Raw genomic sequence first — 24,436 nt, forward strand, 5'->3', positions numbered from 1 at the left:
CAGGGCTGAGCGACTGCCCCAGTCTCTTCATCAGGGAAGCCGCTGTGGCCCAGGCTGGTGGGTGCTTGGGAAAGCCAATGCCGAGGGCACTGTACCGAGGGCACTTCACTAGTGCACTTCACTAGTGGATGGACACAGGCTGAGGCCCAGCTTCTAGAGGTCACTGATGATGAAGCTGGGGACCATGCCCACCTGCTCATGCTGACATGCTGGGACACCCGTGGGAGGGGTCGAGGGTCCTGCTCCCCCTTGTGGATGACTCACTTTGTGGCCCCATCCATTTCTCTAAGGTGCAAATGCCCCATCCAGCTGAGACCCAGGTCCCCCCAAAGCCAGGTGCCACCCACAAGCCTGGACCTTGGACCGGCTGCGCCCACTGTGCTACCCTAGGGGCATGGCCCTGGCTGGGCTTCTTTCAGGGGTGTCTGATCAGGCACCGAGGTCTGGAACCTGCCTTCCCTGCCTTTTGGCCTCCCCACCCATTCACCTCATCGGGGGTCAAGAGTAGGTGTCGGTGCTCCAGGTGTCCAGGGGCCTGCCTGGAGGGACAGATAAGCCGCAATTGTGTGCCAGCCTCCATGCACTCAAAATTCTTCAAATACTTTCTGCCTAATGCAGGTTAAATGGTCCTGCTGCCGTGGAAAGCGAGAGTGGAGGGTACGTCTTCTGAGCCCGGGCTCGTCTCTGTCACCCAACCCCACCTTCCTCGGTGGCAGCTTCTCCGGGGTCCACCTGGCCGACCTAGTCCCCCAGCCCCAGGCCAGGCAGACGGCAGTGGTGGTGGTGGTGTGTGTGTGTGTGTGTGTGTGTGTGTGTGTGTGAGAGAGAGAGAGAGAGAACGCGCGAGCTGAAGCAGGAGGTATGAGCACAAGCTCCTTCCCTCTTATCCTCACCCCACACACACATGCTCGCACACGCACACACTCGCACACCTCCACACGGGGCTGGGCCCCTCTGCTCAGCTGGCAGTGTTAAGCTTTGTTCAACGAGGCCACCTCAGCAGGGGTGGTCAAGCGCCCCATGGACCCTGCCACAAAGCCCGAGTGACCTCTGACACGATTAGGGTCGCCCTGACCCTAATCCAATCAGATTGATTACTGTGAGTGTGGCCCGGTGGGCAGGCAGGGGCCTCCACAATGGCCTCCCAGAGCTGGCCTCTCTCTGGGGCACCTGGCAGGCTCCTTCCTCCCGGGCCATTCAGCTCTGCGCCACAATGAATCCGGCCAGTTCTCAGCCCCGTGGCGAGTGAGGGGGGAGAGGCCCTCCTTCCCATTAGAGCAAGTGGTGAGGGCGGATGGGAGCTGAGATGACTTCTATCTAGCTGAAAATGGAGGAGGGAGGGAGAGAGGTGGGGTGGGGGGAGGGGGACAGAGGGAGCAAAGGGCAGGGAAGGAGCGTGGACGTGGGGAAGTGGACATGACGGGGGGAACGCGGGGGAGAGTGGACATGGGAAGGGTGGGTATGGGGGGAGAGAGGGCTGGGGCATCAAGGCCACACGTGGGTCCCCAGAGGCCTGCTGGAGTCTGGACTCCCCCTGAGAGGCTTTTGAGGAAGTAAGGGAGTGAGGAGGAGGAGGGGGAGCTCCCTGGGCCCCCAGCCCAGAAGCTAGTGGCTTGCCTGTTGCTGCTCTCACCTGGAGAAGCCCCTACAGAACTCCCACAGGCCGCTGCATTCATAGGAGTCCTGGCCCAGCCCCTTCTCTGTGCCTCAGTTCCCTTAACTTGTAACCATAGTGCCAGCTCATGAGATGGGTGTTAGGATTCAATTTACTGCTGCATATAAAACACTGCACACACGGCTCCAAAAGCACTGTATACATCTTAAAGAAAGAGAGAAAACCCTTTAAGATCCAGCTCAGGTGCCCCCGCCCCAGGGAAACCTGCCCACATGGGCACCCTCAGACATATGTGCTCATCCTTCAGCCCCTCACTCAGCACATCCTTATACAGCACCCATTCTGTGCCCAAGCAAACCGTGGTACTACCCTATGTGCCTGCTGTGTGAATCTGCGACGCATGGCAGAGGGCCCCACACCAGACCCGAGAGCACCCTGTAGGGCTCTGCTCTTGTCCCAGGAGAGGAAAGTTGAGGATGGAGCCAGGAAACCTGGAGCTGCTCTGGAGGCCGGAAGCTGTCCCCCAGGTGGTCCCTGTGGCCTGAGAGCTAAAGATGAGAAGGATCTGGAGAGGATGAGGATTGCAACAGGGGGTGCTATAAAGACTGACCCCAGTTCAGGGACTTCTCCGGTGGCCCAGTGGTTGAGACTCCACGCTCCGAATGCAGGGGCCCTGGGTTTGATCCCTGGTCAGGGAACTAGATCCTACATGCGGCAGCTAAAGATCTCGTATGCGGCAACAAAGATCCCACATGCTGCAACTAAGACCCAGCCAAGCCAAATAAATAAATAAATATTAAAAAAAAAAAGACCGACCCCCATTTCAGACTGTGGGGCCCAGTGAGGGGCAGGTGCAGGCAGCTCTGGACTGGCAGGGAAAGTCCATCTACAATGGCGGTGTTGGAAAAGTCGCCAGGGACAGGGCATGGCTGCTGTGGCACCCTGTGTGGGTAATACAGAAGAAGGGAGAGGGGGCAGAGGTCAAGAGGCAGGCCTCAGGGCCCCCACAGCTGTTCTGACTAAAGTGCTTGTGTGTTTGACCACAGCTGGAAGATTGCGGGTTTGGAGCTGAGCAGGACAGGATCCTATGTCTGAACGTGCAGAAAAGGGACGAAGCCTGTGGGCCAGTGATGGTGATGTTGTGCCCCAGGGGTCTCCAAGGCAGGTTCATGCATCCCTAGGGGTGCAAAGAAACAGGCCAGGGCCTGTAGGATGGCACGGGTGATGCCAAGGCATCTTCGCCAGCATCCTTGCTTCTTTCCCGCCTCACCTTCCAGGACCACCCATCTCCCACTTGACCCAGGAAGAGACTCCCAGTTTTTCTGGTACATGTCCAGCCCTGGCATCATCTATAAAGACTGGGACACCAAACCCTGTGTAAGTCAGGTGCTTCCCATTTCTTGTTTCAGAATGAAAGAGGACCCAATTGAATGATAAGCTGACAAATTTTAAAAACTTTTGGATAATATATCACTCTGTGATTTTTGGCACAGGTAACTCAGAAAAAATTCAAAGTCTCAAGAGACACATTATATCAAAACTCTCCCCTTTCATCTGTTTATTTTTGTGAGGGATGGTCCTCATATCTAGATCATTAAATTTTAAGAAAAGAATAGGCCCTGAAAGCTGTTCCTCTAAGATCAGGAGGAAATCAGGGGCACCTACTCTGCTCACTGCTATTCAGTATTGTCCTGGAGGCTCCAGCCAGGGCAATTAAGCAAGAAAAATAAATAAATAAGTAAGTAAGTAAGTAAATAAATAGTGTCCAGATTGGAGGAAACTGACTCTATTAGCAAATGACCTGAAAATTCTAAGGAATGCATGAAACATCTATTAGAATTGATAAACCTTCAGCAAGGTTGTAGAGTATGAGATTAATATTTGAAAATCAACCATGTTGCTATGAACAATGCAATGAACAAGGCAAAAATGAGATGAAGAAAACAATTCCATTTATAATAGCATCAAAATGAAAAAGATGCTTAGGAATAAATCTAACAAAAGAAATATAGGATTTGTATGCTGAAAACTGCAAAACGTCATTGAAAGACACTAAAGACCTAAATAAATGGAAAGACATTCCATGTTTATGAATCAAAAAACTTAAAATTGTTACAATGGCAATGTTCCTCTAAGTGATCTGCAGATTCAATGCAATCTTTAAAAAACCAAGGTTTTTATTTTGTTTTTGCAGAGATTGAGCAGCTGATCCTAAAATCTATATGAGGGGCTCCAAAAAGCTGAAAAGAGCTTGGAAAAGCAGAACAAAGTTGGAGGACTCACACTTCCCTGTTTTCAAACTTACTGCAGGGTTACAGAAATCAAGATAGGGTAGCCTGGGCATAGGACACACATGTAAACCAATGGGGTAGAATATGGTCCAGAAATAAACCCACACTTCCTTCTCTGGCTTCCAGGTAGGGCCTGACCCCACCTGACACAGCCTTCCTCCACCACTAGGATGGCAGCCTCTCCAGGTGGGACAGGCTTCTGCCTTCGTCCCGAAATCCCTGACATTTCTTCTTTCGTGGGAAAGTGGGAACACTAGATACCCCTTTCAGGCTCTGGAGACAGGAACCCAGATGGCACCATGATCCTGTCTGGGCCCTCCTGGGCATGGTGAAATTGATGAACATGCCTCCCTGCCCCACAACACCATGGCACAGCATGGGACCCTGCACCACACACACACCACACACACATGTACATAAATGCACATGCATACTACACACACACACACACACACACACACACACATGCAAAAAAACAAACACGTATATTCAAACAAACACACATATACACACCCGCATACATGCATACACACACGTACACGTGCACACTTGCACACACATGCCCACATGACACACATGACCCCACATGTACATGCACCACACACAATCATACGCGTGTACATGCACGCACACACACTTGCACACACACACACACGCCCCCACACTCAACGTGTCACATCACCCTGTGGCCCTAATTTCTTCCATTCATGGCAGTGGCCATCCCAGCAGGAGCTGCTGTGTAATTATCCCAGCCAGTAGCTCTGTGAAGTTGGCTGAGTAGCAATTATTCCCCCATTTTATAGACGGGGACGCTAGTACTCCAGAAAGTGGCCTGATTTGCTGGTAAGGTCACAAGGCGTGACCCTCCCCTGCCCCTTCCTGCCCCTAGAGAACACGGGCCAACCTGGAGGGGCATGACCATGACTGCCTGATGTCAGGGAGACCTGACCCTTTGAACAAACACCATCAGGCCCCATCTGCCCTCAATGCAATGCTCAGTTGCACTCTCAGGACCTCTGCTCACATGTACGCCAGCAGTCTCAAGGCCTGGATATCTTCCTCCCAGACGTCTTTTGTTCTTCCTTCCTCTGCATTCTGACTGCCAGGTCTGAGCAAGGCCATTTGTTTCTCCCATACATACTGGCCACGTGCTGGCAAGACAGACAGAGCAGCTGGGGTGGGCCTCACAATATTCATGGGGTGGCTGGTGGATGTGACGGTAAAGGGCTGAGGACAGCAAGGAGCAAGATGATGCTGGGTGACAGGGATACAGAGGGCCAGCATGGGGGATGGTATGTGACACAGGAGACAAGGTGGCATTTAGAAGGAGACTGAGGGAAACGAGCAGGGGAATCACACAGAAGGCAGAGAGAAGAGCAATGGCAGAGGGATCTGCAAGAGCAAAGGTGGAAATACACCTGTACTCAGTGTTCGGGAAACAGCCAAGCGGCCAGCGGGGCTGGAGAGGGGCACAAGAAGGATGAAGAGGAGGAGGGAAAAAAGGCAGCAGGGCCAGAGGATTTGAGAGAGCTGGGAGCCCTGGAGGGCCCAAGTGAAGGATGGGTGTGGTTGACACAGCTCTTTTGGCCCCAGGGACATTGGGAATGGCACTGCACAGTTATATAGGAGTCACTTTGAATCATGCAGGGTGTCAGGGTGGCTGGGCTTGGTGGTAAATGGTGGGGTTCAGGATTGACTGTGAAGGTATTGCTAATGGGACTTGCCATGGAGAGGAATCATGGGTGACCCCCAAGTAACAGAAGGATGGGGCTGCCCTTTACAAGATGGGAAAGCAGGTGTGTGGGAGAGGTGCATGGTCTTGGTCATCCTGTCACTGGTGCCTCTTGGGACTACAGGGCCCCAAGCAGGTCTTTGCTGATGTGACCCACCCTACCTCTGTCCTAGTAGCCTTCCTTCAGCATCACTCTCTTCTTAGGTCTTCCATGGCCTACTCTCACCACTGACAGCACGTTCAGCTTGGCCCCTGGGGACCCACCTAAGCCATCAAGTCTCTGTTGGCCCATCCTAGAGTAGAGTGGATGGCAGTTCCAGTGAATGTCCCATCCTTCATGCTCATTTCCCAAGGTGACCTTGACATGTCATCAAGTGTGGGGTCTGTGTCCCCTACCTTAGAATCTGGGCAGGTCTTTGTAACTGCCTCAATCAACAGAATGTGGCACTGCACAGCTTTTGAGTCTAGGTCTCAAAAGATGTTACAAAGTGGCATCAGCAAAATGGCAGAGTGGGGGACTTTTTCTTGTCGTTATCTCCGGATGTTAAGGAAATCTCTACCAAACCACTAGCTGACTCTAAGCTAAAGAAACAGACTGCAGAGAACCACACATGACATAGAATACAGTAATTAAAAAGTTTAGAAAAGGCACTAAATAAACAAGAAACAACAACCCACAGCAACAACAACAACAAACCCTGAAGGGGAAGAAGAATCTAATTTCCTGAGTTACCATATTATAATATTCAAAAGGTACATTTTTCAACAAAAAATTACTAGGTATGCAAAAAAACAGGAAAGTGTGGAAAAAGAAAATTAAATTAACAGAAACTATCTCTGAGGAAGCATGAATATTGAACATACTAGACAATGACTCTAAATCAACTGTCTTAAATGTTCTCAAAGAGATAAAGGAAACCAGGAAAAAAATCTCAACAAAGAGAGACTATCAATAAAGAGACAGAAATTATAAATAGATCCAGTAAAATTTGTGGAGCAGAAAAGTACAATAACTGAAACGATGTTCACCTGAAGTTTTCAGCAGAAGAGCTGAGCAGGCAGAAGAGAGAATCAGTGAACCTGAAGATAGTTCAACTGAAATTATACAGCCTAAGGAGAAGCAAGAAAAAAGAATGAAGAAGAATGAACAGACCTGTGGGACACCATCAAATGTAGCACCAAATACATTGTGGGAGTCCCAGAAGAAGTGATAGAGAAAAAGGAGAAGAAAGAACATATTTAAAGAAATAATGGCCCAAAGTTCCAAATTTGATTTTAAAAAAAACCAAAAATACCCTCAAAGACTCAAGACACTTCCAAGAAGCTCAACAAACTTCAAGCTGGATAAACAAAGAGAGCTCCACACTGAGACATTATAACCAAACGATCAAAAGATAGAGACAATGAGAAAATCTTGAAAGCAGCAAGAAAGAAGTTATTTATCATGTAAAAAGGATCCTCCATGGGGCGGGGGGAGAAGGGGAGGATGGGATATAGTGAGAAAGTAGCATTGACATATATATACTACCAAATTTAAAATAGATAGCTAGTGGGAAGCTGCTGTATAGCACAGGGAGATCAGCTCAGTGCTTTGTGACAACCTAGAGGGGTGGGATAGGGATGGTGGGAGGGAGGCTCAAGAGAGAGGGGATGTGGGGATATATGTATGCATGTAGTAGATTCACTTTGTTGTACAGCAGAAACTAACACAACATTGTAAAGCAATTATACTCCAATAAAGATGTACAAAAAATAAAAAAAAAGTTTTTTAAAGGTTCCTCAATAAGACTAACAGTCAATTTCTCATCTGAAACCAATGAGGCCAGAAGGCAGTGGGATGATATATTTAAAGGGATGAAAGAAAAACACTGTCAGCTAAGAATTCTACAGCTAGCAAAACTATCTTTCAAAAATGAAGGCCTAACCTAGATGAAATGGAGAAACTCCTAGAAACACACAACTACCAAAACTGCCTCAAGAAGAAATAGAAAATCTGAACAGACCTATAACAAGTAAAGATATTGAATCAAAAATTAAAAACCTCCTAACAAAGAAGAACTTCACTGGTGAATTGTACCAAACATTTAAAGAGGAGTCAACATCAATCAGTCTCAAACTCTTAAAAAAAATAGAAAAGAAGGCAATACTTCCTGTCTCATTCTATAAGGTCAGCATTACCCTGGTACCAAAACCAGACAAAGGCAATACAAGAAAAGAAACTACAGGCCAATATCCCTTATTAATATTGATGCAGCTATCCTCAAAAACAAAAGACAAACAAACAAAAAACCGTGCAATGTAAATCCTCCAGCATATTAAAGGATTATACATTATGACCAACAAGGGTTTCTCCCAAGAATGCAAGGGTGGTTCAGTGTATGAAAATCAACCAGTAATAATATGCCACACTAATAGAATGAAGGCAAAACCACATGATCATCTTAATTGATGCAGAAAAGCATTTGATGTAATCTAACACCATTTTCATGATACTTTCAACAGATTAGGAATAGAAGGAAATTTCCTCAACCTGACAAAGGGCAGTTATGAAAAACCCACAATTAACATCACATACTCAATGGTGAAAGACCGAAAGCTTTCTCCCTAAGATCAGGAAGAAGACAAGGGTGCCCACTCTCACCGCTCCTATTCAACATAGTACTGGTAGTGCTAGCCAGAGCAGCTAAACCAGAAAAAGAAATAAAAGGCAACCAAATTGGAAAGGAAGAAGCAAAAGTGTTTCTATTCATAGATGACATGATCTCATACATAGAAAATCCTAAAGAATATACACAAAACTTTCAGAGCTAATGAAAAAATTAAGCCAATTTGTAGGATATAGGATCAAAACACAAAAATCAATTATACTTCTGTACATAATCAGTGAACAATCTTGAAATGAAATTAAAAAATAATTTCATTTATAACATCAAAAAAGACTAAAATACTTAGGAATGCATTAACCAAAGATGTACAAGACTTGTTCATTCAAAACTACAAAACACTGAGGAAAAATTAAGGAAGACCTAAATAAATGGAAGACATTCCATGTTCATGGATTAGAAGAATTAATACTTCTCAATACTTCCCAAAGTAATATACATATTCAATGCAATCTCCATAAAAATTCCAACAGACTTTTTCGCAGAAATAGAAAAAAAATCCTAAAATTCATATGGGATTACAAGGGATCCCCCCAAAGCCAAAACAATCTTGTAAAATAAAAATAAAGTTGGAGGAGTTATACGTCCCACCTCTAAAACATACTACAAAACTACAGAAATCAAAATAGTGTGGTATTGGTGGAATGACAGACATATAGACCAATGGAATGGAACTGAGAGTCCAGAAATAAACCCAGACATCCATGGACAATTGATTTTTGATAAGAGTGCCAAGACCATTCAAAGGGGGAAAGACTAGTCTTTGGAACAGATGGTGCTGAAATAACTAGTTAACCACATGCAAAAGAATGAAGCTGGACCCTTACCTCTCACCATATACAAAAATTAACTAAAAATAGATCAAAGACCTAAATGTAAGAAGTAAAACTATAAAACTCTTAGAAGAAAACATGTGTAAATCTTCATAACCTTAGATTAGGCAATGCTTACTTGGATGTGATGTCTAAAAAGGTAAATTGAATCTCACCAAAATGTAAAACTTCTGTGCATTAAAGGACACTGTCACAAGAATGAAAAGACAATCTATACAAGGAAGAAATATTTGCAAATCATATTTCTGATAAGTGTCTAGTGTCTAGAATATATAAAGAACTCTGACAACTAGAAAACAAAAAGACAAACATCTCAATTAAAAACTGGGCAAAGAACTTGCATAGACATTTCTCCAAAGAGGACATTCAGATGTCCAACAAGTCCATGAAAAGATGCTCAACATCATTAGCCATCAGGGATGTGCAAGTAAAAATTACAATGAGACCTTACTTCACATCCACTGGGAGAGCTAAAGGAAAAAGACAGAGAATAACCAACATTGGCAAGGATGTGGAGAAATTGAAACCCTCTGGTGTTGCTGGTGGGAATGTAAAATGGTGCAGCTGCTGTGGAAAAGTTTTCTACTTCCACTTCTAGAAGTATATCCAGAAGAACTGAAAACAGGTATTCAAACAGATACTTGTAAAAATGCTCATAACAGCATTGCTTGCAATAACAAAAAAGGTCGGAGACAACCCAAGGGTCCATCAAGAGATGAATGGATAAACAAAATGTGATCCATCCATATAATAGAATATAATTCGGCCGTAAAAAGGAATAATGTGCTGAAACATGCTACAGGTAGATGAATCTTGAAAACATTATGCTTAGTGAAAGAAGTCTCTCTCCCTCCCTCTCTCCCCACTTGCTGGAGGGCCCAGCCACTATATTTAAGGGAACCCAGGTCACATGCAGAGGCTACTTGTGGGTGTTCCTGCTGACAGCAGCACTGGCCACCAGACATGTAAGAGAAATGAGGACCAGCGGAGGTGCAGAGACCAGCCCTGCCTACTGCATCTGCCTACATCTGCAGATGGTGGGACAATACAACACATGGTTGTTATTGCTTAAATTACTATGTTTTGTGAAAATTTGCTCTACACTATAAGTTAACCAACACCCAGCCTCCTGATCTTCCTCTCCTTCCCAAAACAACCCCCTTGGCTCCAGGACCCTGCATAACTTCGCTGCGTGCCTCTGTGGTCCCCAACCCTCTCCTTTCATGTGCTTTTTGTTTGTTTGTTCTTATATTTTCTCTCAAAAGACCTGCCTGAAATCCTGGCTCCTGCAGGAAACCTGCAGTGGTTAATCTTGTCCCCATGGCACTGTGTAATTTCTTTTTGGGAAAGGGGAAGCAGGAGGAATCTCTGCGTGATCCTACATCCTTCCCAAATGCGAAGAGCACCCTCCAGAGTGGGTGGGCACTGGAAAGGACCCACCTGGGAGATGCCTATGGTAATGAGGTCTGCCTCCCTGCTGGAAGTGCTGCTCCCATGCTTGAGCACAGGGGAGACACGGAGGCAGAGAGGAATGCAGTGACTTGTGCCCACCCCCAGAGGGGGAAGCGGGCTTGGACCCTGCTCCAACCACATCCCTGGGCTGCCATCTCTGCCTGGAAAGCCATGACGGGTGCCACGTGTACCTTTATCTAGCACGGGGCCAAAGATGGCCAGGCTATTGTTGACAGTGGTGCAGTTCCACCGGCGGCCACGGAACTGGTGTTGGCACTCTTGGATGCTGATCTTGATGCCCTCTGCCACGCTGGGCATGATCTCCACGTAGTTCCGGCAGAAACGCAGCTGCTTGGGTACCAGGCCTGGGATGCTGGCGCAGAGGATAGGTTGTGTCCCCAAGGATGAGTACTGGGGTCCGACAGCCAGGGACCTGGAGGAGGAGGACAAGGAGGCCTGTTTAGTAGAGGAGGTGTACTGCTGGCCCATGAAACAGGAGCAGGAGCCAGGTCTGCCCTAGGGTGAACCTTCTTTGGAGGAGGCACACAGGCCCTTTCCTTCCAAACACGTGTGCATTTCAGGGCAAGGTGTGCTTCTACCATGGAGGAAGCCTGTCCCTGAGGCTTAGCACAAAACATCAGCCTATACCTGAGACTTAGCACAAAACATCATGATGTGCACATGGCTTGACAGAAAATAAATCAAGGAAGTGTTGGAGGCCTCCCTGCTTCTCTGCACAACTGCAGGTGTCCCCGCTCTGTTGAATCCTGAAACTGTGGAGGAACGCAAAGAAAAGAACTTGAGGATACAGTGTGTTGCTGGGTCAGCACAGGCGCTGCCCAGGGGAGGAGCTGCTGGGTCTGTGGCAGGAGGAAGGAGCACCACTTCTGGAGTGGTGGTGAGATGGGAGATAGCAGTGGCTAAATCACACTGGTGAAAATCACTGCTGAACTCACACCCACCAGGCCAGCTGGCTTTTGGTTATTTACCCAACAGATATAAAAGCATATGTTCACAATAAGATGTGCTTAAGAATATTCACAGGACTGTGATCGTCAGAGAAAAACTTGGAAACCATCCAAGTATGCATCCATAGAAGCGTGGATGAACAGACAGTGTTTACTCTTGCAGTAGAATGCTACTTGGAAATAGAGAGGACTGTTGATGCAAAGGGCAGGGATCTCCCTGGCAGGGTAATAAAGAGAGGCTTGACACAGTGTGGGTGACCATGATTCCTCTGACAGAGATCAAGGCCAGGCAACACTGTGGATGGGGACAGAAATCAGGGTAGTTTCCTCATTCACAGGGAGGACTGGCCTGCCTGGAAGAGGGCATGAGAGAGTGTTTCTCAGGCTGTGCTTTGAAAAATGGATCCCACTCACCACACGTGCGTCTGTAATTTAAATTAAGCAAAATGACCAAAAAAAAAAAAAGAGAGAAAAATTCGGTTTCTCAGTCACACCAGCTACACATGGCCTGTGGCTGCCACGTCGGATGGTTAGATATAGAACATTTCAGTCACTGTAGAAAGTTCTACTGGACCACACTGGTCTAGCGTGAAGGAAGTGCTCCATATTTGATGGAGGTGTTGGTTATACACGTGTTTATGTGTCAAAACTGATTGAAATGTGGTCATTTTACTATATTACACCTTGATTTAAGAGGAAGAACCACCAGGTCCTTTTCGGGGCAGAGGGGAAGGAGCTACTCTGACAACATGGTGACATGTTGCTATATCCACGCACTCTGATGGATGACCCATGGTCCTGTCACCTGTGGATGCATCCGTCTTTGTAGGGGGGTGATGGGCTCTTGGGGGCAGAGCTCTGCTTGATTCCTCTGCGTTTCAGTGCTTCCTTCACCCCGGGCGGACGCGCCATGTGAATGACTGTGTGGCCACTGCTACTTTTCAGGGCCAGCTGAGGAAGCCTGCCTCCCATCAACCATTGATATCACAGAGGCTCTTCAGGGTCTCTCGGAAGGGGCTAAGAAGACCCTTAGGGTGGGAGGAGAACACCAACGGATGGGAGGACCTGTGGACCTAGGAGGACCACGGGGGGTGGGGTGGTTCCAGGGAGACAGCATTCAGTCAGAGATCTGCTGACTGTCTTGGCACAAAGAGGTGCAGACGCTGTCCATGCTCACCCACCTTTGGCCTCCACGCTCTCTCCTCCTCCTCCTCGGGGAGCCCCTCCCTCTGGGCTGTCTGGTGTGGTGTGTCCCAAGCCCAGGGTAGCAACTCTGCCTGGCAGGATGGTCTCTGCTAATTTGGTAGCTTTCTCAGGTGGGATCCAGGTGGAAATGTCTGTTTCCCCTTCCTTTGTTTGGTGGGGAAACCAAGGCAATGGCAGCTTTATAAATGTTCCAGCTGGACCCCCAGATGTCCCTCTTGTTTGGCACCTCCTCTCCCTTGGGAGGGCTAAGCACCCCTGAGAAGGTGGGAGAAAGTTTTCTATGTCCCTCAGCAAGCCACACACCTGCATTATGATGCCGACTTTCAGTAAGTCCTGCTCTGAGTCTAACCCAGTTCCATTCAGCGGTGGTGAGCATCACAGGAAACAGGAATCACTGTCTCTCAGAGAGACAAACCTACCCTCTGGAAATACAGATCAGATCCTAACATCTTCCCCTCTTCATCTTCAAAGGCTGCCTTGCCTTGAGGCACAAAACCCACACCCTTCAGTACCTGGAGATGTCTCATTGGATGACCCAGAGAGAGCATTTCCTCATTGCACAGTCCTGTTAGGATCTGGATCTGTCCAGTTCACCCCTCTCACACCCTGTGAGCCCCCTGCTCCTGCCACACCAGCCTCCCCGCACACTTCCTGTCTCCACCCATCTCTCAGCTGATGCGGGGCTTTGTGCCACGCAAATCCATGGCCACACAGAGTCCCTTTTTTCCCCCACAGTCCCCCTGCCCTTCTGTGGGAGGGTCACCCTCTACGCCACCCCTCTGCAACATTTATGTAGTTCTGTATTCCGTTAGCTTGCTGGGGAGAGGGCAACTTCTCCTTGAAATCCTGAACACAGGGTTTTCCATGCATGGCATCCTCTGTGCCCATGCCCTCCTGCCCACCATTTCTGGGCAACCACGCAGCCTCTGTCCTCTGCTTGCTCTGCCTTCCTGATCAAGTGCATCTCTCAAGAGTTAAAACCTGTCTTTCCCTAGGGAGTGTCCATGACACCTTGCAGCCAGGTGTTCAAATGGAGCTGAGCCTTCTTTTCATGGGCGACCATCCCTAGAGTCCCTGTTCCTGGGGAAGATCCGAAGCCTCCAGACCAGACTCCTGGCCTCCTGGGTCCCTCCCATGCCCGTGCCCCTGTATCTGAACCCCTCTCCCTGGGCATGCTCCCCAGCCTGTCCATCCTCACGCCTTGAGGAGCCAAAAGCCAGCCGTGACCTCATGCCAGATATGGCAGACATCCCCAGGCTCCTGCCTGAGACTGCGTTCCTGGAGTGGCATTCAACTGTGGGGCTGGCTCGTTCCCATGCTTGTTTCCTCACTACCTGCAGAGCCTACTGAGCGCTGGGTGCACGGCCAGACCTGACCCTCCCCAGCTTTCTCCCATACCCACCCCACAGTCTGGGACCCCAAGGTTTTCAGAAAGGCCAGCCCTCTGCTTTGACCCAGCTGCGCGGTCTTTGCTCTCTGGGAAGTATTCTGTGATCTGAGCCTTGCCCTCCTGCACCCGGTCCTGCACAGATGGCTCTGGGTGGGGACCAGAGGGGCTGCCTTTTCTGCCCCTCTGGGACCCCTGTGTTGACCTAGGTGCTTAGCTTCCTGATGGACCAGCACGGGCTGAATGCATGCATGGGAGGGAAGCTGGCACTGGGACTGAGCGGTGGCATGCAGGCCAAGATCAGCAGTCTCCGCTCTTGGGGGCACCCAGTGGGCAGGGTGAGGACTTCAGGGTGGAGAAGATGGGCCAGCTCTGCCCACTGCAGGCTGATGTCAGATGTTGAGGTTGGGTTGGTGGGGGGCAGTGGGGGAGGTAGGCTGTGTCTAAACTGTGTCCCCTCTGCCACTCTCAGCCCATGCTTTCCTGGAGAACCTCCCACCTGTAACTCAGAGGGCAAAACTCCCTGGACCCCAGTTCTCCTTCAGAACATCGTCACCTCCACTTCCTACCCAACCTACTCCAGCCAGTTTCTTCGTCCCTCACCTCCCCCCACTGAGACATCCCTATCCTGGGCCCAATAACCACTCTGCCTATATTGGCACCTGTGGCTGGCTCTGACTGCCCTTGGCTGAGATCAGCTATCTGTTTCCACCATCTGGTACCTCTCACAGTGACCCCGAATGTCCTTGCCTCCCACCTTTGCCCAGCATCTTTCTCCCACTCCACTCAGGACTAGTAGGATATAACCTGGCACTGGCAGCACGAGAGTTTGGATAACCTCCTTGTAAAGAGTGGAGGGACTCCTGGGGAGGGGCCATGAGAATTGAGTCGCCAGGTGGCCTTTTGAAGCAGCAGGTGGAACACAGGGCAGAAGCTGGATTGGGGGAGAATCAGGACTCTGGCTCAGGATCCTGCAGCACGTCTATGGCGCCCCCCCATAGCGAGTCTATCTCTGGCTAGCCTGGCTGATTACTTACCAGGCTCCTTCTGCCTCGGGCCAAGAGAAGCCTGCTGTGGCCAGTCCTGGAGACCTTGACAGAGTGCCAGGCCAGAGAAGCGCCTGTGGGGGCCAGGCTAGTGGTTTTCAATCTATGTTCCTTGGGGCACACAGGAGCCTCAGCAGCGGTGTCTCAGAGGCCGGCAGGTGAGGTGGGGCTGGGACCAACTGTCCCAGTTTGCCTGGGATGAGGGGCTTCCATTTGTAAGCAGGGATAAGCTGTCACTCCAGGTGAGGCTGCCCTGAGAGGCTCTGGCTCTTCCACTCTGTGAGCCAGGGTGCTTCACATCTACCTGGTCCACATTTTGATGCTCCACATGGGATGCGATTTGCAAACAAATGTTGAACTCTAGTTAACAATGAGCCAGCCATGAAAACATGACATGAATAGGTGAGTGGAGAGAAGGGATGGTTAGGTATGGAATACACTAGGTCAAGTAAAATGTGAGTTGTGGGTACACAGATGTTCTCTGTCCAAGTGCCGCATCTTTCCTGGATGTTGGAACCCTTCCTGATGGAACATTAGGGTAAGGGTTGAGTTTCGTGGCTCTGGTCTTGGAGCCTTCCTGAAGGGGGCTGGCTCCTGAGATTCATGGGGTTCTCTCCTTCTCTTCTGTTGCCGGCAGCCTGGCTCAAACTGGAGAAGGGATGAAGAGGCTCCATCAGAAGGAATCCACTCAGTTGATTTCTTTTTACCGGCCGAAGGTACTTGGAGACTCAGGACAAGTGGGAAAAGAAGGGGCCACTTACTTCAGACAGAAAGAAAAAGAAGACTCGGTTTCTCTCTGTCCTCACCAGTCCCAAGGTGCTGGTCCCCCTGCCACGTGCCAGGACTCATTCTGGGTGGGAGTTGAGTTGCCCATGCTCAGAACCCCCCAGCCGCCCGCAGAAGCTGCACAGCCTACCCCCGCCTCGGCCCCTCCCCACCTCACTCCATGCCGCCAGGCCACAGCTCCAGGGAAAGCAGAGTGGGACTCCCAAGTTCACGGCTTCTCCCCAGGCTTGTTCCAGGGCCCGGGTGCTGAGTCAGCTCCTCTACCTCTGCCTCCGCCCTCCTCCCAGTCAGTCCCCGTATAAACCACCTCCTCGAGCAAGGCCAGAGTGCTGGCAGCCGGCTCCAGCCCAGAGGCCACTCCAGCTGTCCTGACCTCCACCAAGCCTGACTGGGTCCCTCTCCCACCCCCTCTGGACCTGAAGGCCCCTTTAGTTCCTTGAATTATTTCCAGAAAGGTTCCTCCGTCCCAGAGCTGGGCAGCCAAGAGGATCTGGGTGATGCAGACCCTGCCCAAGGAGGGCAGAAAGTGGGGGGGGGGGGTCCTGTCAGACACGGGAGGGGCCGGTGTGTGGGAGAAAGGGGGCAGGGAAGGGTCAAGGAGGCCCAACTCAGGTCACTGAATTTTGGCTGGGCCTTGAAGGACAAATTGGTTCATATAAAATTCATATTAAAGATCCAAACTGTGCTCATTAATCTTGCTGTGGTAAACGTTTTGCAACATATACATCACTGTTACATGCACACACATCAAATAATTACCACCTTAACCTTACGCAATATTACATGTCAATTACGTCTCCATAAAGCTGGAAGAAAATTCCCAACTGGACATATGCTATTTCCTCACCACCCCCAGGATCCAAATTTCTAATCTGGGGTGTCCCCAGTCAATGAATACTTGGAAAACCTAGATTTGTACCTCCTTCCTCCCATGCCCTTCTGGGAGGAAGTGGAGGGTGCACTGGCCTGGGGCTGGGGACTGGACAGGATGGTGGGGGCAGCATCCAGCAGGACTCTGGGCCCCAGACCCCAGGGACAACTGCGTACTGTCCTAAGGGTCCCGCCAGGGACCAGAGAAGGCTTAGTGGAAGAGGAATGCCGTACGCTGAAAAGTGCTGCAACTACAGGGCGCCACTGTCTTGGTGCTCTATGCCTCCCCAAGTTCTCAGAGCACTTAAAATGCAAAGATGCCAAATGCAACCCAGGCTCCCAAAGTCAGATCCTGGAACAGAGAAAGGACGTCCATGGAGAGACTGGTGCAGTCAGCCTGTGTTTGGCTGTACACTCGCATGGTCTCCATCCTGACAAGTGAGCCAATTATATAAGATGTGACCACTAGGGGAAGCGGGTTTGGCCTGCATGAACCCTCCGCTCTATGGTACTCATCCCAGACCAAGCGGAAAAGAAAGAAACAGTTACAAGGAAACAAGCAGGCTGACATAGGGTTACAACAACCAGGAACAAGCTTGCGACTCAGGACTGTGTGTTTCTTTATTGAGCCTACATGGTGGGCTGAGAGCTCAATGGCATTTTGTAATCTCTGTACTGACTGTCATCTGAGATGAAAGTATCTGCTTTCTCCTGGTGACAGCGTCTCAGAAACTGCAAATGCTGCTGCGGTTTGTCACCTCTGTTCATAACAGAAGGTAAGTTCGACTGCAGTTAGCGCTGGGTACAAATAAAGATGTCATCTAATTGTTCCAAAAGCCTGGCACCCAGTGGGAGATGGCTCAGGAGCACTTGGGAGGGGACATGTGGTTTGGGGGAATGGGACAGAGGGCAGCTGTGCACCCCTGGAAGGAGGTGGCCGCTCTCCTGCTCTCCCACCCACCAAGCCCAGATTCTGACGTGGCCCCAAGAGTGCCCACCCCCCTGTCTGGGACTGTGAATACAGACAGATCACACTTGCTACACCTGCAGCCTGCAATGGACAGCAGATATATAAATCAGGGCCACCAACCTGAATTAATCTAACCACATGTGTGCTTTCAAAGCAGAGCCTCCAGGGGCTTCCTCGGTGGTCCAGTGGTAAAGAATCTGCCTTCCAATGCAGGGGACATGGGTTCGATCTCTGGTCGGGGAACTAAGATCCTACATGTTGAGGGGCAAATAAGCCCACCCAGCACAACTGCTGAGCCCACATGCCTCAACTAGAGAGCCCGTGTGCCACAAACTACAGAGCCCATGAGTTCTGGAGCCCGCACGCCACAACGAGAAGCTTGTGTGCCACAGCAAAGATCCTGTGTGTAGCAACTAAGATCTGACAAAGTCAAAAATTAATAAATAAAATTAATTAAAAGAAAAAAAAAATAAAGCAGAGCCTCCAGCTGGTAGCAGAAGTCAGAGACACCAGCAGCATCTGAAGCTGTGGCTGGCTCTGAGATGAAGCAGCCCAGACTTCCGATCTGCAGATCTGTGAACTAATGCACAGGTGCTGTTTGAAGCCATAACTCTGGTCATTTGTCATGCAGCGAAGACTAAATATTCCCCATCTCCCTACCCTGTTCATGCTGACTCTTTTCTCTCACCCTCCAAGTTGCTCAGGCCAGAAGGAACAGAACCTTGCGAGGCGGTGGTCCCTCCATGTGTAGCCCAAGGGTCTGAGCCACCACCACCTTCAAGGGCTGGTCACTGCAGCCTTCACACAGCTCTTCCCTCCCTCTCCCTCCTCTGCTTGTGTTCCCAGCACCACCCCTCCTCAGGGACCACTGCCTCTCTCCTAGAGGCTGGTTACTTCTTCCTTCCAAGCCACTGGCCTCGCTTCTGCCTGCACCTGCCATTAGCCACTGCCTAGCTGCTTCTCTGGCCCACCTGCCCCATCACCATCACCTGTGTGGTCTCAGGCCTCACCCTGCCCACTATATGACCCTCTCCAACCTACATAACCTGGTGGGTGGAACCCCAAGGAATCTCTTGGACCAAAAAGCTGGGGCTAGAGGAAGACACCTGACCAATATCAACGAGTTAACATGGCAGGATGGGGTTTAGGCAGGTTGGCTTCCTGAGGCTCTCCCTTTCCAATATACTGTTTTGCTCTTAAAATGTATTAAATACCAGTACATCCAAGATAAGGTTTATGAACAGTTGTCTTGGTCAGCGTGGGCTACCACAACAAAGAGCACAGACTGGGCAGCTGAAACAACACACATTCATTTCTCATGGTCCTGGAGACTGGAAGTCTGAGATGAGGGTGTGAGCATGGTGAGGTCCTGGGGAAGGGTCCCTGGTTCAGATGGCCACCTTCTCGCTGTGTCCTCACATGGCAGAGAACTCTGTCTCCTCTTCTTCTTCTTCTTTTTTTAAAAAATTTATTTACTTTTTATTTATTTATTGGCTGTGTTGGGTCTTCATTGCTGCACACGGGCTTTTTCTAGTTGCGGAGATCGAGGGCTACTCTCCGTTGCGGTGCGCAGTCTTCTCATTGAGGTGGCTTCTCTTGTTGCGGAGCATGGGCTCTAGGTGTGCAGGCTGCAGTGGTTGTAGCACATGGGCTCAGTAGTTGTGGCCCATAGGCTTAGTTGCTCCGATGCATGTGGAATCTTCCTGAAGCAGGGATCGAACCTGTGTCCCCTACATTGGCAGGCCGGTTATTAACCACTTTGCCACCTAGGAAGTCCTCTCCTCCTCTTCTTTTAAGGACACTATTCCCATCACGGGGCCTCCATCTTCATGACCTCATCTAACCTTAATCACCTCCCAAAGGCCCACCTCTGAACACCATCACATTGGGGGTCAGGGGTTTAACATATAAACCTGGGGGAACATGAACATGCAATCCATGACAGAGAGTAAGGTAAACATCATATTAATAAACAAACCCCGCACAGACACCACTAAACCCAAAGACACAGAACGCTATGGGTCTCCTGGACTCGATATGACCGTTTCCAACACAGAACTATTACTGAGGGGCAATGTGCGTGGTGGTCCCCTTCTGTCCCCTGGCTGGTCAACTTTGCCTGGTGCTTTGGAACCTTTGCACCTCGGCATCCCCAGCCACCATGCCAGGTAGTGGGATGAGAGCTGGATCCTCTTAGGGTGGCCCCAGGGTCGGCAGCAGGTATATCATAGAATCTGTCAGAAATGTAACTTCCCAGGCACCGCTGCCCCAGACCTGCTGAATCAGAAACTCGGGGCTAGTGCCCTGTTTTGACAGGCCCTCAGAGGGTTCTGATGCTTGCTGGTGTTTGAAAACCACCGATTCTGGGATCACTGAAGGTAAGCCCAGCCTCGCGTCCTGGGACTTTGAGTTCAGGGAGCCTCCCAAGGTTTCAAGCCCAAACCCTTTGGTCTGGCAGTGAAGGTTTTCTTTTGGTTTCTGCTTTGGAACTCCAAGGCATCCAGAAACTTCTGGTGCTGCTCTTTGGGAACATGAGTTCTGGTATGGAGGCAGGGAAAGGTGTGCTCAGCCAGGCTCAGGAGCGGGGCCGGGACGAGAGCCCCCACCCTCCACAGCCCCATCTGTCTCCATGGGTCTGGCCACTGGCTTCCCTCCGGCCCAGTGTCTTAGCGCCAGCCATAAACAAGGTCACCAGGGGCTGGACCCCACATCTCTCCTCCAGAAGTGGTGAGGATCAAGGCGGTAACAGAAGGAAGCAGCAATGGTGAACATGCCAGGAGCGTTGTGGTGGGAAGGGCGATGTTGAGGCAGGGGGTGGACCACCCGTTTGGGAACCCTGAGGAGGCAAACTCAGGGTCTCCTGTGCAGTGTTGCTGAGAGAGGCTCTCAGGAGGGGTCACAAGTGTGGACCAGGCCTCGTTAACCTCCCAGGAACCCATTCTGAGCTCCCACCTGGGTGTCTGGGGCTTCAGGTTAATTTTCCAATCTCCCCCTCAGCCTCTCATATGCAAACTGGGGTCCGGGTGGAGATGGGAGGCGCCTGGCTTAGGGCCACTCACAGCAGGAGGGATGGTGGTGTTCAGGTGAGCCCCCGGGGGTGGGAGCTCCATAATCAGTCACTGCTCATTTACCCTCGGGCCATGTATCTGAGTCACCGTGAGGTCCTGACCTCACCTCGGGATCACCACGCATCTTCTCTTCCTCACAGCCACCGCCAACGCAGGATGTTTTAGCCAACGATGACCTCAGGGGTCACTGGCCCTGCCCTGATGGGCAAAAGCTGTGTCCTGTGGCCCCAGGGAAAGCCAGGCAGGAGGGGGTGTGTTGCCATTCCCTTGGGGCGGTGGTCCTGGGGGCCTGGGAACCACAGGGGCAGGAGGGCCCTGCCCAGCCTGCGCTCACTGCACCCACTTCCTTCACCCTGCACCTGGCCACCATGATTCACCCCACGAAGAATTTGTTCCATGTCCCTTCTGGCTGCCAACTCTGAAGTGCAGGATGGCAACCCAAGAAACACCCCCACCCCCACCTTCAGCCACCCCCTGGCTGGGAGCTAAAATTTTAAATGCCCAGCTGGATGTCATAGCCGATGTCCTGAGGCCCCTCAAAACCAGATTGTCCCAAACTGAATGCACCCTTTCCCCCCAGATATAGGAGGATCCCCCTCTGAGCTCGGAGCCTTTACCCCAGATTCCAGCGCTGCAGAGACCCTCCCTGCAGGGCCATCCGTACAGCAGAAAGGGCCAATGGTCAGGCCAGCAGATGACAGCACGCTCACACCACAGGCCTGAGAAACTGCCAGCACCATCGCTGAGAAGGTCCCACAAATACAAAATGTTTAATGGACGATGGTAAGCCTTAAAACACAGAACACAGTCTTCTCTGTACACTGTCATTACGATCATGAAAAATGTGGACTGAAAGGAGAAGAACCGAAAGCGAGGAAAACACCTGTATTAAGTTGGTAAGATGACGAACTTTTATTCCAGATTTTTGTGAATGCTATTGTTGGTTAATATTTTTTTTAGTAATAATTTGTTTCAGAGTGGGCCATCATTTCCAACCCAGAGCACACACGTGTGCAGTTTGCAGAGTGGCCCCTAGACTCTGGTTCTAGCCTGTGGCTGGGGCCACGTGAGCCATGCCTGCTGCCTGAAAGCACTAATGGTTTTTCTCCCTCCTCCCTCGTTTTCTCCTGTTGAAGGCTGCGCTGTTGCACTGTTGAAAGGCCAGGCGCCTTGCCAGACCGTCTTACTCAAGATAGAGCAGAGGTGCTGGCTGTGACACGCAGGGGAAGGAGGCCACTCAGGACCGAGCCAGGGCCAGCTTTGCTCCCACTGGGCGGGGGACCGTCACTCAAGTGGATTTTACTGTAAATGTGTGGTAAAACCAGAGGACAGAAGCCACTTCTCATGGACAGAGGCTGGGGACAAAGGCAGGACCTGGAGCAGACCCCCACTCTGTGTGCCCCTGCCTGGGGCCTGCCTGGGCTCCTCTGGGGGTGGATCCTCAATTAGAGAAGCTAAACGCCTGTGCACCGTTACCCGGCAGATCTTAATGGAGTCACAGGTTCTTAGACTTCTTGAGTCCTGGTTTGGTTTCTTTTTGCAAGATCAGCAGACACAGGGTACCTGTGCATTGCGGGTACAGCTCTGCCCTTGCCTGTGGCTGTGTGCATTTTGGAAGCAGAGCTGGGACCTCATAGCCGTTCTCAAAGAGAGAGGAATTCTGGGTGGGGGGGTGGGTGGTGGGTGGGGAGGGCTTGGCTGGGCCCAGAGGGCAGGATGTGGTTCCCAGCTCTATTATTCACTGAATTAACCATTTTGCCCTTCCTTCCTGGGCCTCAGTTTCTCTGTCTGTCCAAGGAGGTGGTGGACCACATTCTATCAGAGGCTCCTGGAGGGGAAGTGAGCAATGGGCACAGCAGGTCCCTCCACACCTTGGCTGGGCTGGGGCACATTCTATGCACACGTCATCTGGGGCCGCCTCTCCCGGAAGTGCTCCGTGCTCCCAGCCCTGCTCGCCGCCCTCTCTGGACCCTGCTGAAGTTCGCCACTCCTCCTGCACATCCTCCCATGTCTGGTCCTTGCAGGGCTCCTCCCGGAGAGCAAGGCCACAGCTTCTCTTGTCCTTCGAAGGCACAGATCTCTGCTCAGTCCTCATCTGGGGGTCCCTGTTGCCCTTTCTGCCTGCAAGGCCTCTGTGGCGGAGGACCCTGGTTGGTCCCATGGGTCTTCCCCTTGGTGACACATGAAGATTCCAGGCTGCCTGTCCCATCCCAAGCTGCTGTCTTGTAAGGTCAGGGCCTCTCTAGCACTGGACCAGCTTCCTGTCCTGAGACAGGAGGCCTTGCATGTTGGGCTGGTTGCCCTGTGGGTTGATGGCTACCCAGCTTGATGGGTAGGCTCTGTCCTTTCTGGACAGAGCTGTCCAGGAGGCTCACAGAACCCAGATGCCCCCAAGGGTGCTCACCTGCCCCAAAGCCCTCCGGGTTCTGTGTTCTCTTTATACTCACTATGGTGTCTCCAAGAAGGGCCCACATGCCTCCATGGTCTCTCTCTCCCCTGCCTGGAAGACCCCTCCCCAGGAACTGGAGCACCTTTGGCAATGGGAGGGCCCATGGGGAGGGGTCCCTGGTGTTGGGAGTCACGTCTTCCCAGCCCCTGGGCTGCATGGCCCTGCCTGCAGCCCTCCCAGCACCCCCTCCTGCCCCACCGGGCCGAGCCGGGATTACTGACACATACTTTGCACAAGTCCCAGCAGGCGGGCAGAGGCTCCCGTGCCCGCGGCCATGCATTTGCCCGCTTCCCTGGGCGGCAGCGGCACGTTTTGTCGGGGAAGGAATGTGGAAGCACCAAAGTGTGAGACAGCTCCAGGGTGTCACCTGGAGCGGCTGGGAGGGAGACCGAGGCAAGCTGTCCTGGGGCATCGTGGGGACCCAGCCCCAGAGCCGGGGCTCGGTCAAGGGGGTTGTAAAAACAGTCAGCGGTGTCCTCGTATCCCCAAGCACAGGCCTCCTTGATACAGTTTCTACTTTTCTTGGGAAAGATTCCATCCATTCATTCCTTCATTCATTTGTTCAACAAAATCATATCTAGCAGCTACAGGTGGGTGAAAGGTCAAGAGGGGAGGAAGGAAAACAAATACCCCACAGGATTTCACAGCCTGGTGTAGGTGCCATCCTCGTGACCATTCTACAAAGGGATCAGGCAGCCTGGCTGGAGTCAGAGCCTTTTCTCCACCTCTTCATGTCACCCCACAGCATCCAGCCCAGCCTGGTGAGGCGTGAGGGGTGGGGTACAGTCAGATCCAGGACCAGCTAGGGGGAAGTGCGATGGGATGCAGGGGCACTCGACGGGGAGGGCATGCTGCTGGGGGGTGGGGGGCAAAGGCATGCCAGGCTGGAGTCACCGATTGCTGTGTAACTGCGAACCAAACTACCCCAACTGTGCCTGGTGGGGTACAGGGGACCTCGGACTCCTGGCCGCGGAAGTGTCCATGGGAACCCTCCACCCAAGGCAGGCTGTTCCCTCTTCAGCCTCTGTTTCTACCCCTCCAGGGATGGGCAGCTCACCACCACCACTCTCAGATCCAGGAAGCCTTGCGTATACTGAGCT

At 51.1% G+C, this 24,436-nt stretch overlaps 1 protein-coding gene across 1 annotated transcript in view; it reads right to left on the minus strand.

Annotated features, from left to right (window-relative positions):
* Positions 1 to 24,436, minus strand: part of WNT3A (Wnt family member 3A) — a 59,222-nt gene that overhangs the window by 29,283 nt on the left and 5,503 nt on the right. The window contains exon 2 of the mRNA XM_057708142.1: positions 10,778 to 11,019. Within this exon, the coding sequence (XP_057564125.1) occupies positions 10,778 to 11,019 (242 nt within the window). The remainder of the gene's footprint in view (positions 1 to 10,777; positions 11,020 to 24,436) is intronic.

Source organism: Hippopotamus amphibius, chromosome 15 (genome assembly GCF_030028045.1).
Source record: "Hippopotamus amphibius kiboko isolate mHipAmp2 chromosome 15, mHipAmp2.hap2, whole genome shotgun sequence".
NCBI lineage: Eukaryota > Metazoa > Chordata > Mammalia > Artiodactyla > Hippopotamidae > Hippopotamus > Hippopotamus amphibius.